The 20,110-nt window shown below is 42.5% G+C and overlaps 1 protein-coding gene across 3 annotated transcripts in view; it reads right to left on the reverse strand.

Annotated features, from left to right (window-relative positions):
* Window positions 1-3,124: 3,124 nt before the first annotated feature.
* TRAF2 (TNF receptor associated factor 2) overlaps window positions 3,125-20,110 on the reverse strand; it is a 429,606-nt gene continuing 412,620 nt past the window's right edge. Inside the window, exon 13 of one of the 3 annotated variants that reach the window (XM_069241424.1) lies at window positions 3,125-8,311. In XM_069241424.1, coding sequence (XP_069097525.1) covers window positions 8,093-8,311 — 219 coding nt within the window. In that variant the 3' untranslated portion in view covers window positions 3,125-8,092. The remainder of the gene's footprint in view (window positions 8,312-20,110) is intronic. The other 2 variants (XM_069241427.1, XM_069241425.1) reach the window with 2 other exon arrangements.

Consider the following 20,110-nt stretch of genomic DNA (forward strand, 5'->3'; position numbering starts at 1 on the left):
ACTAACGTACATTTTTTAAAATAATAGGTATTTTTAACTTTAGATGTTATTATCACTAAGAAAAAAATATATCTTTCTCATGTACGTATCTGCATGCAACACTATACAAGTAACAATGTTTTTTCAGTTTCACATTGCAAGATGTAAAGAGGTGACTTTGGGCTTTATAAGATACTTTTAGAACAATCATGCTCTCAATTATTTAATGTTCAAACCATAGTTTAGTCATTCTTTTTTTCTTGTTAAGCAGAACTCTCTTTTTAGCAGGCATGTTCAAAATTACACCCTGGGAGACCTAGCTGTGCATTAATCCTGTCATTTTATATGACCTCACACATTTTTGGCAGAAAAGATGCAGTTTAAAAATATGTTTTGGGAGCCCTGATCATGGGAAAATCAAGACATAGTTCAGGTATTATCTGGTCTTACCAAATATTATGCTTGTAGTCAGATAGGACTCTTTCCTTCTTATGAACAAGTATTTTTATAGTGATGTAAATAAAATCGTAATAAAAAGATCTTAGTAATTTGAACCAATGCAAGATAATACATTTTTTCAGGTACTTTTTTGTGAACCTGTTCGGTTATACATTTGGGTGGCTTTTCTTTCTATTGTCTTGAGCTCACTAGACAACATAAATGTGGGTGCTTGTTCAAAACATTTAATTATTTCCATGCATTGCCCCATTTTACACTGTCTGACAAAATTAAAGCAGTACATAAAAACAATGATCTTTTTTTTAAAGTTCATGTAAAAAACAAAATGCATAATGTAATTATGCCATAAAATGTTCCAATTACCCTTTCAATATAAAACAGGCACCTCTAACAAGCACTTTAAATACAAATCTGTACTCAGAGGTGCCTAGTGAGGTATGAGGGTTGGATATAAACATTTTGACATTGCACTGTGTTGGTGTTTTCTATGCTGTATGACCACTGAATGTTATAGAAAAATTAGGTGCAACACAACAGCTTTCTCGATGCAGACTCTAATAAAGAAGAACCAGAGTGTCAAACACAATGGAAATCATATTGGCTCATGCCCAGAGCTAGTGCCATGTTAAGTAGCAAAAAGAGTGCTTTTCGTAGTGCACCATGAGGGACCTCATCACACAGGCAATCCCTGTTTTTCCTGATTGCCTGTTTGATGACATCCCTTAAGGTGCACCACAGGAAGCCCTTTTTGCTGCACGCCATATGTTTGACATTCAAGTTCTTCATTAGAGTCTGCATTTAGTTGGCTACAAGTTCCCGGCAAAAAGTATTATCCAGGTTATAGAATAATCGACCGGTCAGTTACTATACTGGATACTAATGCTTTGAGCTTTCCTCCATTGACTGGGTCGCAACGTGTATTTATTAATTTATTGTATATAAATTATGTAGCCAGGCAAATATTGTATTGTCCTGATGATCCCATGTGCTTAGGGGATCGAAACGTTGTTGACCAAAGCACCCACATAAATTTATAATATTGCTCTTTTGGGTGCCGGGGTGTTTTCTTTTAATAAGAAATTAGACTTTTGATTCTATGTAATTCTTGATGCCACAACTTTGTTCTTTTGCCTGTTTGTTTGTGCAATACCTGCTTTGGTGCACCCCGTAGGAGTACACACCCCTAAAAGAACTGATTTTAACTTGTTCATACAAATAAATTACTGATTGTTTTGAATTTTCCCTGTGCATTTTTATTATGCACTTTGGACATTACTTAGGGACCCTTGTTCCTTATAGCTTTACGACTACCCTCGGTCCCTAGCCTTCCTTGGGTTCCCTTATCTGTTCTAAACACAGTACTGCACCTGGCACATTCCTGCACATTACACTTTAGAACAGCAACCTTTTCACTTTTCAGGCATGAATTTTTGTGGAATCAAATTTGTAAATACCCACTTCACCTTGTTAACGGATTTTGTATTTTTATGTTGTTTAAATACAAATATAGTTATTACGCAATGTTATGAAAGCAGTAGTGACAGTATGCTGTGAGTGGTGGAAGATCTCCAAGAGATAAAGTAGAGTTGACTTTAATTTTTATGAAACCAACTGGAGAAGAAAGGGTCTTAAGGTATCATTTTGGTCAAGATAATGGATTCAATATAAATTCAAAATTACATGGAAAAACAAAACTAAAAGTAAATTATAAGGGTGGAAACCATTGACATGTTTGGCCTAAAGGACAGACAGTTTTATATTTTGACACAGCAGAGGGAGAAATATTCATGTTTTGATACCAGTGTTTTAAATCTGAAATGTCACCTGTTTATGAACTCGAAGACGAGTTTATCTTTATTGTTTAATTAAAGCATCATGTGCCAACTAAGTAAACAAAATAATCATTCATCTATTTTTTCATTACTGCCTGAGCAGTACCCAATTCACTGAATAGGTCTAGGAGACAAATAGATATTTCGTCTCATGTGTGATAACGAATGCAAGAGGATGATTATAGGACTGCAGACTTAATTTCACAATCGGTTTTTGTTTTTCGTTTTGAGGAGTAGAGTGCACTCACAAACTCAAAATGTTCGTTAATTCACAATTGTAAAGTTCTCATAACAAATGATTTCAAGTAAATAAATTATCACAGTAGGTGAACAATACTAATCGAACCCAAACTTCACTGACAATATAAGGACACTCTTCCCAATGAACTAGACAGTAACACAAACCTACTAAACAACAGTATCAAAGATTAAGGACCAAGATTCATAAATGTGTCAGATGTTTTGGGATACAAAAATACTGCATTCTTATACTGTGAAATCACTAAACGAGACACCAGTGATCAACTCGGCCCAGGTGTAACCCAAACTCATCCTTTGGAACTAGGCTAATTCTCCACTCATACCGGTCATTGCTCTACCTCCAACGCAGGTAAGATCAAACATATGACATCCACTGAAAATATATTGTCCCCTGCAGTGGAAGTGAAGCCTCTACACTGATTTAACAACTGAAGATCTCACCCAGCCAATAATGCAAACAAGATCCTATCATGCAGAGAGAGGAAACTGCTCTTTTCCTCCCCTTTACTATCTGTGTGTATCCCTTTAACCCACCTTTAGTAGTATTGCTGCAACTTTTTTGCTTGCTTATTATCTGATATTTTTGTTTTCTTGTATCTTTGAAGGAACAGTTTTACGTGATGCACAGCTTTAGAATCCAATTAATGCTTCACAAGAAAAGGGCGTGTTGCCCTTAACCATCTAGAATTTATATGATCATTTTGGTAGGTTGAAAGACAGAAACCTAGTTTCAACTGGACTAAAAAACATCAACTTCAATTTACCTATTTGTTTCTAAAAATACAAGGTAAGGCAGGAGTAGTGATAACCCTGCTGGGGGTCGAAGTCACTAACATCAAACTACAAGTATTCTACGAGTATAACACTTTTGGTAAATTAGCTTCCTGAAAATGTCAAGCCTGTGACCAAAAACCTTACGATGGCAACGACTGAAGTTATGAGAAAGGACTGACTCATGCTTAGTCAAGGAAATCATTACAAGTGTGGTTATATAATGGCTAGCATGTAAGCAAGTTTGAAACTTACAAAAAGGGATTCAAAGGTATATGGTGACAAAATATCTAACAGACATCTCTCTACATACATTTTGAAGTGCACTGAAACCCTGTATCAGGTAGGGTCCCAAATATGCTTACACCAGAGTAAGAATAGTAAATGAGCCTGGATTTCATTAGGGGAAAGGGAGCTTGGCTGGATTTAAGAATTTAAAAAACATTTACATTTTGGAAGATTTAAGTATGGTACATTTTTGATAGATATTTTTTAACCTATGCTGCTTATTTGTAACTTCCTTAGAATGTGGAGGTTTGTGTAGACTGCGTATTTATTTTTGTTATGAATTTATTCTTCTTTAGTGAGCACCTTTTGCATTTTTCATTATTTAGCCATTTGTATCCCATTTTAAGGGCTACATTATCACAGCTGCCTTCTCGGAACTGTGTTAATAACTTTCTTTGTTGTGCGCTGGTTTGATAATCTGTGAAGTTTGAGCTGGAAAGAATAAAACTGTATATTCTGAAATTCCTTCTTGTAATATAAAAATCATTGTACTAGGCATTACTACTTCAACACAACTCTTTGTACAATTGTTAACCAGCTCCTAACAATGTACAAAACTACTACATGAGTGTTTGGGGGAGTGTGGTGTCTTGCAAGCATTAGGATCAGACACAAAACATGAGCATGAGACCGTGTGCTCTCCTCAGTGGACTGCTCCACGGCAGAAGCATGGGATGATTTAATTTTAAAGATAGAAGTGATGGGCGACACCCTGAATCCAGAAGTAATTCACTTACTTCTTAAACAGGTTCAATCTTTTAGTACAGAAGTCAGGCACTTGACCTTTGTGCTAAAGATTTACTTGACAAATGCCCATCATAGAGCACAGCCTAATTATGACCGCAATGAAAGCTGAAGCTGCCGAACGCAGCCAGTTCGTGACTCAGTCCACTTCAGCAGCTATGCACAAGCCTGTCCTCCAGGCTCAGGTGTGGCAGGATGGGGAGTCGTAGGATAGTTGCTGATGACCACAGCGAGGAGAAAAGCAAGGTGTGCAAAGAAGGAAGCTGGGCTATAGGTAAAGCTGCACGCTTCAGCCACAAAGATCTAATGGCCATGTCTCACTACCACATTTTTACCCTGATAGCGAAATTTCCCAAAGTGGATAAATGAGGGCATGCCAACAATATAAATATGTTCACCACAGGCTAATTCCACAATCGACAAGCTCCTGGTGGCATAGAGCTCATGTTGACTTTCTCCACGAAACTTAGTAATAGAAATAGCAATATCTTAAAAACAAATCAAAAGCCTTTCTTTTGCACAAAGGAGCGGAAAACAAATAATTGTCTCCCTTGTACCATCCTGTGCAAAAAAACTAAAATTCACCATAAACAATAATCCCATTAATCACCAGGTGTAACGAATCACCAGTGCAAACAAATGGTCCAAAACCATAACATTTTAGGCTCGCTAGTCCCTCCCAAAACAACAATATACCTGGACACTAAATTGAATCACTCAAAGAAAACCTAACTTCTCTTCTTTACAAAGTGTGCTTATACATGGCAAATTCTCAACACTAGAAACAATGACTGAAACCTACACTAAATCATGTGGCTAACTGGAAGGATCACCTTATTCTAACATTCTAATGACAATTATATGCAATCATCTGTGAAAAACCCATTATCTTCGCTCCTTAACCAACTGCAGACAATAATGGGCAAAATTGTCATAAACATGAACCATCGCGTTTTTCCAGCATTTACACTGCAGTAACTGGAAAAACATTCCAAACAACAGCATAATACTCACTAATCAGCACTTAATTATTATGTCTTCAGATACACAGCCACTAACACTTCAGAAACAAATCACTATAAAAAACTATCACATGACTTTCTTTCCTCAGTGACTTTTCTACCTTCCAATAACAAGTAATTAAACCACAATTTAAGAAATCCTTTGTAGCTTTTCTCCTAACAAGGTTCACCCAAAACCATTAAAGCTTTAAATAACTTATTTGAAATCCCCTCCAAGACAACTAGAGTCCCTTTTTGTTTTGAAGACCTAAGATCATCTAAAAGCATGTTACCTAACCGTGACAAAAGCTTTGCAACTTGAGGTTATTCTAAATTCACATGCTAATCATTATTCTGACATCTAGCTATTGGATCCAGAAATGCTTGCTGTGAAATAAGACCCCCTCACAAACATTGTACAACCACTCAATTCCTTCTCTCTACGATTAGTGGCTCCATAATCCTCCCCATATAGTTCACCATAAATGATAATCGGGTGCAGATATGCCAATAACCCCAACATAAAAACCCTTTAACCTCCCCTGTCGATGATCAAAGGCATACATATCCAGACAACACACTATTAGTTATTTTCCAAAAGATTAAGCCTACCTTATTCACATGGCATTAACTCTTTAATGTATTAAGCTCATCAAACATCTCTTCTTACCAAGACCTAGGACACATTTGCTGTTAGCACTTTTGTTAACTTTCTATCCTGGTTACCAACTAGCCAAAACATCGAGGATACTAGTTGTCTTGCACTGCAGTGGGCTAGCACCAGAGGCCTCCGCATCATTCTACTCTCTCTTCATTCTAGTTTTGTTTACCCAGGATATGTCTCACCCAGTACTTGCATTTCATGTGATACATTAACTTCATAGACCTACCCTTTGTCAGCCAGCTCCTGATAGTTCTTATTACTTAAATATACGATCAGTAGTTGAATCAATCATTGTTCACAGGGAATCTTATATTTTGAGAGGTTTGCAAAAGTATTTGTGTAAAGTAACATAAAGCTATCAGAAACGTTAACACAAGTCTACTTAGATTAACAAGGTCCAGCTATTTTACAGATAATAATCCTATCATTTCCTTTTACTATTTTACTATCTGCTCGACAAATTGCTACATCCCTGTTCGTCTCTCATGATTTTGGACACCTTAAATCAAACATGTAGGCAGAATCCAAATCACATAATAAGTACATGTTGACAAGAACTAACCGCTTAAAGAGTACCAGCAACCCAGCCACTGAAAACAATGCCTACCTACAGTCATCATTATCTGGATCACAGAGCATGCAAAGAGATAGGAGTCCTGTAATTTTGGGAAACCTTGTGAATCAGAAAATGACAAATTTGTTTCCAGTGCTTTGACCAGCTGAGAAAGGGAACTGTGATAACCTGCTGAGTATTCCATGGTGGAGTACCTTTTGCACTCTAATGCCCATGACACTACTTTTCTTGACAAGTAGGAAATAAGAAGCAACAGGCATAATGCAGTTGGTGAGGTATCAACAACGGATAATGCATTCAAGTAAGGGACAACAGGCAATGCCAGCAAACCCAGAGTTGTCTATTATGTCACTTGGAAAATTCAAATCTACATTTTTGTGTGTAACTTGTCAGTTTTAATGCTGCTACTTACCTTTCTCTGACAGTGGGAGGCGGGGGCTGGGGTGAGGACCTTAGCTTTGTGTTGAACAGCTACCTATTTAATCAGATGTGATTCTACTATTAGCAATTTCTATTTGTTGTATAGCATTTTACATCACCGGGGTGACTCAAAGTGTGCTACCAGAGGTCATGCTACCAAAAAGAACATGATCCTTGAAAAAGCAAATAGACATATCTTTAATATGTCTAGCAGCAGAAAAACCCCCTTTTCTCTCACTGCTTTCGCATCCCCGACAATGTACAAGCACTTTGGATACACGTATATCAAAACAATGCACCTCTACATTGCCTATTTCACTTGTTTCCTTAATGAAATAGGAGACTCAAGAATGGGCCACGGTGAGCTATTTACATGCCTTTGTCAATTTAAAGAAACCACCCAGACACAATCAGGTGACCTTTCCTGGGTAAAATGGAGAAACCATTCCACATGTCAGGCACTCCCATCTTCTAAATCACAGTTAAATGCACCAACCCTTTTAGTCTGGAAAGGGAAAAAGATTAAGAACAAGTTCACACTATCAGACAACAACTAAACTCAAACTTGTCTCATCAATCTCTAGCAAAATGACACATGCATTCCTCAACATGACCTCCCATAGTGGGTAGCCAATCAGGTTACTTCCATCTTGAAATTTGCCTACTGCTTCTCTCTCTCTTTAGTCAGAACGAGAACTTACATGTGCTATGCAACTTTTAAAAGTAAGACGATTAATACTAAAGAGCACTTAGCATACCTTGAACTCTAATGACACCATCCAGAAAACAGGCAGTTCCTTCTACATACTGCCACACTTTACAAAGCTATAAACTGCACTCTGGTTCTTCAGTAACATCGGAACACTTGTATAGTTGCTGCTAAACAGGTGTTAAGCCTTCCATCCTGAACAAAACATAAAATGGTTCAGATGTGGGGGTTCTGTGACATGCATCAGAACTAAGTCTCTGATATAGTTTGCTATGCTTTCCATCTAGCTGCCATGAAGGAGACCAGCCAAGATAGATTCTGGCTTTCAGGTGAAAACTGAAAGATTTTAAGTAGCTCCTGTAGTTTGACCTGTGGTGACACTCCACTGATTTAAAGCCCTGTTAAATCAACAATTACTTTGATGAAAATGGTATCTTCGCGCATGTAAGAATTCTTGGACTCAAGTTTAGAAATGGGGCAGAATAAAGGGCATCCGCTTGCAATGTTCATGTCACTGACTGGCCGCTGGAAAGAGGAAGATGTAATATCAGGTCTGAAGGCATCAATGATGTGTTCTCGATTATTCTGATCAAGCAACATCAAAGTAACCTGAAAGTGAAATAGAGAATTTCATGAAATCCAGTGTAAACAAGAGCAATAGCAATTAACAAACAGAAAATATTATTCTTAATTGAGAAAATTCACAATGTACTAAGCATGGAATGCAGGATCTGTAAAATTGGAATGACATTCATTTTTCGGTCAAGCCGATCAGTGGTGGTCTGCTTGCTAAAGACATTATGTGGGCATTTACCAAGAACATACAGGGATAACCCGACAACAGCTTGCCATTGGTTGGCTTTACGGTCCCTCCCCTGAAGCATTGCCAATATACTTGTGTCCTTCCACTGTTCACTTTTAATAACTTGTTTGTAGCATGTGGGGCTGTAGATGCACATGCTTAGTCTACCCCTGTCTGGGCTTGAATGTTTGCAAGTTGTTTTTCTTTGAATAAGACTCAAGTCGAGAGATGTGGTGTGACTCCTTTTCTTCCTCTAAACACCCTCTCAAAGCAAGCACTAAAGACGCAGAACACAGCCAAAAGTCCTCGTCCTCTGCCACAAAGGCCATCTTGTACTCCATGACTCACTAGTTCCCTCATGTCCATGTACACAGTCCTCACTGTCTTCTCCAGACCCACAAGACGGGTCCCCTCTCTCATAATTAACCCAGCCAGTCCTTCGGGACCCTTTGACCCTTATTATCAACACTCTGGGCCAGGTCCCACTGATAACCTCTGGGATGACTAATATGTAGATCTCCCAGGTGATCCAGATATCAAACACTAGAAAGTAAAGGCATAACACCCTCTGGACACCACTATCATGAGATAAAGTAAAAGGCCACAGCCTTCAACTCTGGTAACTTTAGGGAGCCTGTCAGGTATAGGGTAGTGACCTCATGAGCTGAAAAGAAATTCAAACCCTCCCCTAGTAACCAGATATACATCAGTGGTCGGGTTCCTAGTGACTCTCTGGGGGTCTAAACTTACTGCAACTCATCCAGACAAGAAGAGCATAAATACTAATGCGGTGGGCAAGAGGGTAACAGTTGTAGCAGCAGCACACTGGCATATAGCCAATTTTGTGACCCTCCTGTGAAGAAATGCCCATTGACAGGCGATGCAAAAACTCCTTAAACATCTTTCAGAGGAGTACAAAAAAACGAGGGGCCGAAACAGTGTTAGAGGGCAAAGTCATCTTTGACACCAGCATTCGCAGTGTGTTAGATGCTGCCACCACAGCCTCTAGGGGCATTAATGCTAGCATTTTCCTGAGGCACCAGGCTTGACTGCATATCTCAGTCCTTAAGCCCAAACCCCGCAACATATCCTCAACCTCTCATTCGACTGGGAGCACATTTTCGGGTGTTAGGTTAAGAAGATGCAGGAAAACCTTTTTTAAACTTACAGATATAGTAAAATGCAGTGGGTACTCCAAACAAACAAGTTACTTACCTTCAGTACCCCCTTATTTGGTAGAGACTATCTAGCCTCAGATTGGATCAGTACATTTTTGAGTAATCGATATGTGGCATCGCTTGGCTTAATGTGGCATCATCTATGCCGGAAGTGACATATGCTGTGTGCCTATATAGGCACCACCCAGGGCGCTGACATTAGTTCTTAATTGTCTTTGTGCACCAGAAGCAAAGAGCCAAGCTAAGGAGGTAATGACAAGTGTGCAAAGTGAGGTCCTGAAGGATATCTGTAGTCGAGAAATACAAACAGTCTGCAAAACAGGGAGGATGGGAGGGCTGGTAAGGAATCTCTACCAAATAAGGCCTTACTAAAGGTAAGTCAATTGCTCATTCGATAGAGACTTCAACCCACAGGTTCCTTATCTTACAATAAAAACCAAAGCAGTTTCTCCTTGGAGGTGGGTCTGCAGGCCATTCATACTAAAAAGTCCTGGAGGACCGAACAGGCAAAATACCCTTCTCTCCGGACCGGACTGCCCAGGCAGTAGTGTTTGGGAACCCTCTGCAGGGATACCCACATGGCCGCCTGGTTGATAGATGTCCATAATTGTGACTCCTCTAGCTAACGCAGTTGTTGCAGCTTTAGCTCTTGTAGAATGAACTCTCACGCCCTCAGGGAGTTATTTTTTGGCCACTGGATAGATCGACATACAAAGGATAAATCAAGAGATGGTTCTTTTGTAAACTTCCTTCCCATTCTTCACCCCGCAAACCCAAGAGCCACTTGATTGTGCACCCAGAATTCTTTTGTAGGCTATATGTGTGATAACAACTCTCTTTTTGGGCTCAGGCAGTGGAGTCTCCTCCTCCACCTTGGTAGAATGAAAGGGTATGATGTTCTGCCGGACATGAAAAGCTGTAACCACCTTTGGCAAAAAGGATGAGGAAGGTGAAGACTTATTGCAGGTCCCACTGGACCTTGATGAACAGCATAGGAGGGACTGTGTTGCAAATCATTAAGGAAACAAGCCAACTACAGAAAGGTGGAAATGGTGGAAAGGTACTCCTTGATTGTGCCCAAAGCAAAGCCTCTCCGAGCTAAGGATAGAGCAAACAGCAGAACTTCAGGCAAGGATCAACCAATTTGGTTACACACTAAGCTACAAATTTGCCCCATTAGCAGGCTTAAATAGTTTTCACGGAAGGACGCCTGGCTTGCAAGGTGACATCACACACTTTGGGGAAGAGGCCAAAAAGTCTCAACTGTGGTATGTAGGTGGAGAGTGGACAAGATCGGGTGTAGAACCCCACCCTATTGCTGTGACAGGAGATCCTCCTGAAGGGGCAGCCTGATCAGAAGAGGGATGCTTATGCTCAAGAGTTTGGTATACCAAACTCTCCATGCTCAATCCGGTGCCACTAAGATAACTTAAGCCTGGTTGTTCTTAATCTTCTTGAGAAGTCTGGACAGGAGGGGTATCAGCAGAAAGGGATACAGAAGTCCTGAGCACCACTCACGATCAATTGAGTCTCCAAGCGAGAGTCCCCCTTGGAAACTCCAGAGTGAAGAATTTGACATTGCACATTCTCGGCAGTGATGAACAGTAACAGTAATGGAATTTACAGAGCGCACAGCTACAAGAGTTTCCCGGCGCTAAGGACTTCACAGGTAAAAGTGGTTACACAACTAAATGCCGGATTTTTCTTAAAGACAGCCTCCATCGTCGTTTGATGCAAGTCAACAGATAACGAGTTCCGCAAAGCTGACCATAAAAAATAACACAAAAAAAAAACAAAAACAAAAAAACGAAAAAGAGTATTCAGATGTGTCCTTGGCAACCTAGCAAGAAAATTAGTAGCAGATCGTAGGGCTCTCCCTTGTTCATAAAACAGTACAAGGGCCAGTTCGATAAAGGGCTCTATGCATTAAAAGAGCAACTTTAAACAGAAAACTTTTTTCAACAGGAAGACAATGCAAATTATACAGATGGGAGGAACTATGCTCCCATCTAGGAAGACCCAGAGCCAATCGTGCTGCAGTGTTCTGAACAATCTGAAGTCTATTGAGCAAATACCATGCATATAGTGCGTTTGTATAGTCCAATCTATACACCACTAAAGGCAAAATAACGGTGATGTTGGAAGAAGAAGTCAGAAGAAACAAAAAGTTCTTAGCCATCTGTAGGATGCCAAAGCATACACCAACCAATGAGATAATGTGATTGTGCAAGGACACCTTACTATCAAATTTGACACCTTGATTTTTTTTTTACAACAGTAGCGTGGATGTCAGGGGCAGGTATTCCTGAGGGCCAGATGACCTCTAAATGTAAGGTGAAATTGATCTAAATAAGGTTCTCTCCAATTTCTGAAGAGGCCTTAAACCACCTCCAGATGGTTACGCCTTTTGCTATCCGCGAAGCATCAACGGCTGAGTTTATCTTGCTTTTCAGAAAGACCCTGCCAGATGCTGAACCACCAGGAAGATGCTCTGACATTCCAGCCATGTCCAAAGACGTGTGAGGTCTCTTGACACAGGATCCACGACCCCCACCCCGCATGGATTGTTGCAAAACATGTCAGTGGTGTTGACCGTGAACACCTGATCTAGTGTTCCCTTGAGTGAAGGAAGAAAGGCTTTCAATGATGGGCAAATCACTTGTAACTCCAGCAGACTGATCTGAAGCTGAGAATCCACTGGAGACCAGCATCGTCTGATCTCTGCCTCTCTTAAATGAGTGCCCCAATCCACAAGTGAAGTGTCTGCCACCACTGTGAGCTCAAGGTGGGGGAAAGGAGAGGGGACTGCCACTTAACCAATTGCAGTCCATGGAGACACCACCTCAGAGCTTTTGTAGTTCCCCTTCATATCTGGACCAGGTCAGGGAGATTCCCCTGATGCTGTGCCCACGAGGTCATCAATTACCACTGCAGAGACGGATATGCCAACGGTCATGTTTTACCAGCAGGAGACTATGCGGTCCAGCAGCCTCAGTCAGTCTCACCGAAATCCAGGAAGGAGTCAGAAACATTGGAATTATAGGCTGAGAATCCTGTACTCGCTGTTCTTGAAAATAAGCCAGAAATTGCACTGTATCTAGAACAGCTCGGATTAAAGGGAGCATCTAAAAGGGAGTTGGGTGTGACTTCAACATGTTCATAGTAACCCCAGTGAATGCAGGTGGTTCACTGTATTCTGAAGGTGAAAGACAACTGCCTGTGGATTTTAATAGTCAGCCATCGATGTGGGGGAAGAATGGAAAACCTAACCTCCAAAGATGTGCTGCAACCACCGTCATCAACTTGGTGAATACCCGAGGGGTGCTGGTGAGGCACAAAAGGGATTGGGGCAACCTGTAAGTACTCGTGGCCCACCATAAACCACAGTCTGTAGGCAGGAAGGACTAAGGTATGGAAGTATGCGTCCTGCAAGTTCAATGCTACCATACAGTCTCCAGGATCGAGGGCAGATAGGACCTGAGCCAAGGTGAGCATCTTGAATTTTTCCTTTTTCAGAAAGTAGTTGAGAGGGCATAGGTCTAATATGGGATGGGGCCTCCATCCTTCTTTGGCACCAGAAAGTAGCAGGATTAGCAAATAGAACCTACTTCGAATGCCAGTACCCTCTTGATGCATCTTTTGGCCAGACAGCCAACACTTCCTGTCGCAAGAGCCAAAGGTGGTCCTTTGCCAGCCAATCGGAGGATGGTGGCAAGGTTAACAGAGTCTGTTAAAATGGGAGTGCAAAACCCGGCTGGTCGATTTGAAGTACCCACTTGTCTGAACTTATTGCTAGACATTAGTGCAGATGGTACTGAATCCTGCCACCAACCGGGTTCCCATGATGGGAAGAGGGCAAAACAAATGGGCTTCTGAGTTGCAGTTCCAAGGTTGAGGAAGGAGGAGGATGGACATAGTGGGTCGACTTTTAGCTTTGCTTCCCACAGGTCTTGTGGGAGCCATGTCTGCAGCCACACAATGACTGATGTCTGCTGGCAGTGGTGGCAGGAGGAAAATAGACGCAGCTGATAGCCCCTGCTGTATCCACGGAAGGTCGAGTGCAGCTGTCGCAGGGCCATGGTGAGTCCTAGTGACCTGGCAATGTCCCTGCTGTATTTAAATCATTCCAGAGTCGAATCCACCTTGTCACTGAAAAGGCATGTCCAGTGGAATGGCATGTCCATAAGGCTTGGCTGGACATCCCCTGAAAAGCGAGTAGTCCTCAGCCAGGTGTGATATTGAAGGGCCAGCACTGAAGCAATGGCTCTGCGAGTCGGTCATATCCAATCTGCATCTAATTGTGAACTTTGCTGCATCTCTTTTGTCAGTGATGACTTGGGGGAGTATAGACCCAGCCTCAATCACGAGCATGGGTAGCACTTGTGCAACCGAATACCAATCATGTGGGAATAATGGCCCAATAAGCATGCAGTGTTCCTGGACTGCAGTACCAGGCTGGTGGAAGAGAAAATTCTCTTACCAAATGTTTCCAGCCTCTTGGATTCCCTATCTGGTGGTGTGGTAGGAAACAAGGCAGGATTTATCCTGGAAGTTGAGGCCTGGACTACCAAGCTCTCAGGGGTGGGGTGCTGGGAGCGGAAGTCTGGATCCCCGGGAGCAAAGCAATGGTGGTGAGCAATGGTCCTGAATACAGGAGTGTCTGTGCAATGCTTGGCTCAGCCCCCAGGCAGGACATCTCTGAGGGTTTCATTAAAAGGTAGTAAGGGATCTAATGAGGATGCCCGGGCTAAAGTACCTCTGACAAGACTTTAGCCTTGAGCTAAACCGTGGGTAGTGTTAAGACCTCAGCTAACCTCCAAACCACCATTGCGAAAGAAGTCCCTTACTCTGTAGCCACTGTGGGAAGACAAAGGAGGCCAGCATCTGGTGGGGTGTCCAGACCACTGATGTCAGCCAAATCCTCATACCAGACCTCATTAGCCATGAATTCTGCTTGGAGGTCGGATTACCAATAAGGTCCTCAAAACCCCTCTATTTGTGTTGATCAGTGGGCCCTTCAGGAAAACAGGGCTCTGTCTCCAATTCAGACTATGTGGGTCTGATTGGCATCAAAGCCGACATGCGACCCTAGCTCGGCAACATATCGAAGTCATGAATGACAATAGGTGATGGAACCCCGATAGGCACTTGGGGTGCATAGAACGGCGCCACTGGAATGGTACTCACAGGAGGTTGAAAAGCTGCAGCTGTGGCTGATCCAGACCCACAAACAGAGCCTGAGGGGGCAACTGCTGCAGAGGGCGGACCCGCCAGCAGAGCACCAGTCGAAGGACCTCATGAAACCATTTGGGCCCAGAGGTGCTCCAGAGGGGTTTGGCTGCCTAAAGATGAGGCTCATGGCCTCACAGAATTCACAGAGTTGGGTGGGGGGCATTCAGGCTCAGGGAAGGGTGGAGTAGACCCTGTGTCAGATGTCAGATGCACAGAAGCAACCTGTGAGTGGTTAGACTTCTTTGACTTCTTCATAAGAGACTTACCAGAAGTCCTGGAATGCAACAAGGATCGACGCAAGTGACTCCAGAAGAGGTCCCGAGACCTTCCTCAAAACGAGAACTGGAGCATTGCGGAGTCGCAAGTCAAACAGCTAAGAGCTTCATAGCCCGCTTGCAGAGGGGTTTGCGGTTCATGGTCTGGCACTCTGCACAAACTGCACAGTTGGGGTCTCTCTCCAAGCACCACAGACACATTAAGTGGGGGGCTGTCACTGACATCTGTCAATGACAGGCTCCGCAAGATTTGAACCAAGTGGGTTGCTTCGATGACATACTAACAAATAGGCACACTAGTCATCAACAAAAGGTCAAAAAAGTCCAGTCGAAATATGACTGAAGAGAGTCCATCCAGATCTCCCCTGACGGCACGGAAAAGAAGGCACTGAGGGCAGTGTGCTAGGGATGGCACCTATATAGGCACTGTGCACATCACTTATAGAACCAACGTCAAGGACGTCCTACAGAGCTAAACAATGCCACCTTCTGGCATGCAGTGACTGCTAAAACATTTTCAGATCCAGTCTGACACCTGGGGAATATTCTAAGGTAAGGGATCTATGATTAAATGTCTCAATCAGATCACTGCTTACAGGGGCTTCTTTTGTATGCAGCATCCCAGGAAGGAATGAAGATAACCTTGCTCGGGTATCTGCATGCCTACTAGAGGCAGCAGCAATCTTCCATTAGCATACTGGAAGGGGGCAAAAATGGGCTCCTCCAGGAGTAATAAACGGAGTAGGGGACAGGCACAGGAACTGCCACATCCAAATGGTGATTTGCATCCACCCCTGATTACACGTCACCTCTTACTGTTGAGGAAACCTCCTCTGGGCAGTAGGTTCTATTGATGGTCCTGTACAGCTATTGCCTTGAACTACAATCCAACCTCTCCCAACATCCCAATCGTACACACACATATGGAACAAAGAATAACTCTCCGTCCTTCAGGAAGAAGTGGACGTCTTCTTACTAAAGGGCCCCATAGAAAGGGTACTGTACAACATCTAGGCACCAGTGTCTACTCCTCCTACTTTCTTATCACCCCAAAAACGTCCCTCTCACGCCAAACCTCGACCTCTGGGTTCTCAACCACTACATTCTATCACAAAAGTTTTGCATGGCAAACCTACAAGATTTCCTACCCCCCTCCTTCACCAGAGTACATGACAGCACTTCATTTTGAGGATAACTATTTCTTCATACTAGTCGACCCTGCTCATCGGTGGTACGATTGCTTTCTGGTAGGTGGACAACACTACCAGTTCAATGTGCTTTTGGGGTCCAAAATACAAAATACTTAGCAGTGGTGGCTGTGCATTTGCGAAGTGAAGGCACACATGTCTTTCCCACACTCAATGACTGGCCGATCAACAGTGGCAGCAGTGCCAAGATCACACATAGACAGGGTGCCTACCAAGACTCAACTACAACATTTACAGATCCATGTTTTGCAAGGTTGTGTGTTGGGCCATCTCAGGGAAAGCTTACCCCAACCAAACACTACTGCCTGGACAGTCAGGTCCGTAGGGATGGGTACTTTGCCCATTCGGTCCTGCAGGACTTTCTAGTTTGATCTTGGCTCGCAGACCCTCCTCTGGGGATAGTATAGCTTGAGTATCTATTCACAAGGTAGGGAATCTGCAACCAGAAGTTGCTTTCAGATGAACAAGTTACTTACCATCGGTATCGCCTTATCTGGCACAGATGTATTCTAGTTGTAGATTACTTAACAACCCACCCATACTCCCCACTCTGCAAACTGATTTCTAGTGACAGGGACTCCCCTTCAGGGCCCTAGGTTTGACGCACCAGCAGTTAGTGTTCTTCACAGCTATGCGCTGTTGGCATGGAAGTTGTGAAAAGGAACTGACATCAGTGCGCTTGGGTGGTGTCTCTATAGGACTCGTGACATCATATCTGGCATGGACGATGCCGATGACGGAATAGCCGATTGACACCAACTAATGGCGCACAGAGGTACTGCTCAATAAAAATCTCAGGATCCAGAATGACCCCTGGGGAAATTCACAAGGTAAGGAATCTGCAACTGGAATATGTTTCTACCACATAAGGCGTTACCAAAGGTAAGTAAGTAACTTGTTGTTCTGCTTCCCTTTGTTCTTTTGAAATTCCTACAATATAAGAAATCTTAAAGTATTTTCAGTTGGCCCACAGAAAATATAGCAGCAAAAGAAAAATTGTGAAATTATTCTTAAGGATTACAAATGTAAACTAAATTCTAATCTGACTCTGAGTACAAGACTGTGCGAGTCTAAAAAATAATCTGAAAGTTGTACACTGAATTAGATCTATACATATTACTAGCCTTTCAGGGAATGCAACCATCCTATATACGAGGTTACGAAGTGCATACTGTTTTAGGTCGAATTAGGGCAAATATTAATGGATTTGTTTGGACTTTTCAAGACGCATGATTAGTTATGCGAGGCTCACTTATGATTGCAAACAACCATATAGTTGTATTTGTTTGCTCTTTCCAATAAAATATTGCATATGTACCATACAACATATCCTCTCTCAAAAAGTGAAACCGTGTTGCAGAAAATGCCTATGCTGGGAGCTCAACTTGGGTCCAGTCAAACCCACACTGTTGATTTTAGTCTGCCATACCTGCTTCAAAAAGACTGAATAACACGGGTGCAAGCATGCACCCATGTTTCAAGCCCTGGTTCTTCAGCATCCTATCTGACTGATTATCATTACAGTCCAGCTTAACATTGACACACGTACTGTGATACAATGCCTATTGCAGGCGATCCTTCAGAAAAGTGTCATCAATTCAGAGAAATGAAAACTGCTGACATCTAAGAGCTGAGCACATCTATTGTCTCGTAAAGTAATTGGCTTTCTGTATAGTCATAATTTCCAACACTAGGCTACAAATGAGATCCCTGCAGGAGTCCTTTGAAGAGCAATGGAATCTGCATTGTTGAACCTGGAGTCAAACAAACCCTATGCAGCCTTACAGTCATTCCCAGGCAGTCAGAATGGTAGATGATTCCAGTTGAAGTGCTCCTCACCCGCAATAGTAGCAGACAGTTCCCTGTTGCAAAACTTCCAATCCAAAATAAGTTGTCTCAAAAAGAATTGCATCATGTCAACATAACTTAAACATGCAGCAGAATACCTTGAATTTATGTTTTTCCAGCCGGGCTTGTCAAGCAGAAAGATGTTGTTCTAGATTAACAACATCAGTGTTTTATTTAATCTAACTAGGAGGAATTTGCTTGAAGAAAGCCTGGTTGATTTGGACTTGGTTCATTAAGTTAGACCAGAAAAATAGGTAAGGGATTTACCATCCTCCTATCTCCTCCACACTTACTATTTAAAAATTGTACTGCTTTCAAACCCTCAATTGTGTTAAAATGAAAAAAATAGGCCCACAGCTCCTTGCCAGCTCACAGGAATAGGTTTGGGATCCTCACTTCTCACCTGTGGAGATAGTCTGCCAAAAAGGCGGGATGAAATTACTTGTTGGAAAATGTTTCCATTTCCTTTGCTTCATTCACCTAACAAGCACTGGCAAAGCCAATACGCCTCTCCTTTGAAGGGGATCTGTTGGCTTTGGTAATGGTCGTTAGCGATGCGGTGCAGCATGGCTAAATAAGAATAAAAAAAAAAAAGCGTAAGACACAGCTGCCTGTATAAGTTTGGAGGTGCTTGCACCATGCATGCGTGCACCTACAAAATGAGGATGGATGCATGTGAGCACTACACTCTACAACCAGATGTTCACAGGATAAGTAGCATTTTCCACTCACACCATGTGTGGCTGAGGATACACATGCTTAGCTTAGACTGTAAAACAGTGCCCTCCAGAAGTGGTGGCTAGAATGTGGATGATGCAGATGCCTGGAACAAGGTCCCCTACCACAGTCTGTTCCACCATGGCTGTTGTTGGGCTAAGATGTTCACACTGTAGTGCTTGGTAAAGGTGTGTGGTTGCCATACAGATATCCTCTAGGAAGGCCAGTGGTCACGCTTCCTCACGAATAGAGTGCACCCTGGGCAGAGCAGGTAGTAAACCATTCGCTTTGTGGTAGCACATTTGTATACATTTGATGAGTGACCGGACTATGCCTGCCTTAGTGATGGGGTGCCCTATGTGAGGTTTCAGAAAGGCAACAAAGAGCTGATCCAATTTACAGAAATGCTTGGTCCTGTCAATGTTATACATGGGGCCTCTTTTGACATTGGATAGTTGCAATGTGCTTTCTGCAGCAGACTCCGGTTGTGGTAAGAAGCCTGGGAGCTCTATGGTTTGGTTAAGGTGGAAGGAGACACCACCTTAGGGAGAGAACAAGCCTGTATTTGTAGACTTGTATGAAGAAGGGCTCTTGTACGGTGAGCCCTTGCATTTCACTTACGCTTGTGAGAGCTAATGGCCACCAGGAAAGCCAACCTCAGGAGAGGAACTGAAGGAGGCATGGATACTAAGTTTCAAAGGGTGGTGCCATGGGTCTGCTGAAGACTACATTGAGATTTTCAATGGGAGCAGGCGTAACGCTAGGATAGAGTGAGGGGTATAACCCTATTAAGACCCTCCATGAAGACCCTAACAATCAGAATTCTAATGCACATGAGTGTTCCCTATTCTGCACATTGGTTGTAACTGCAGCTAAGCGCAGGTGAATTTGTGGTATATATGTGACCACTGCTTTTTGAAAGTTCAAGAGGTAACCAATAATGTCTTGCACATTATTGGGCATGTGTCACCAGCAGGATGCAGGAGGTCATGAGGCCCAGCAGCCTCAGAGTCATTCTTACCAAACTCCAGGATAGAGGCTGAAACATCCGTATCATGGCCTCAATATCCTTGACTGCCCGCTCGGGAGGAAAAGCCCGAAACTGCACCTTGTCCAGAACAGCTCTGATTAAAGGGAGCGTCTGAGAG

This window comes from Pleurodeles waltl, chromosome 6 (genome assembly GCF_031143425.1).
Source record: "Pleurodeles waltl isolate 20211129_DDA chromosome 6, aPleWal1.hap1.20221129, whole genome shotgun sequence".
Lineage (NCBI taxonomy): Eukaryota > Metazoa > Chordata > Amphibia > Caudata > Salamandridae > Pleurodeles > Pleurodeles waltl.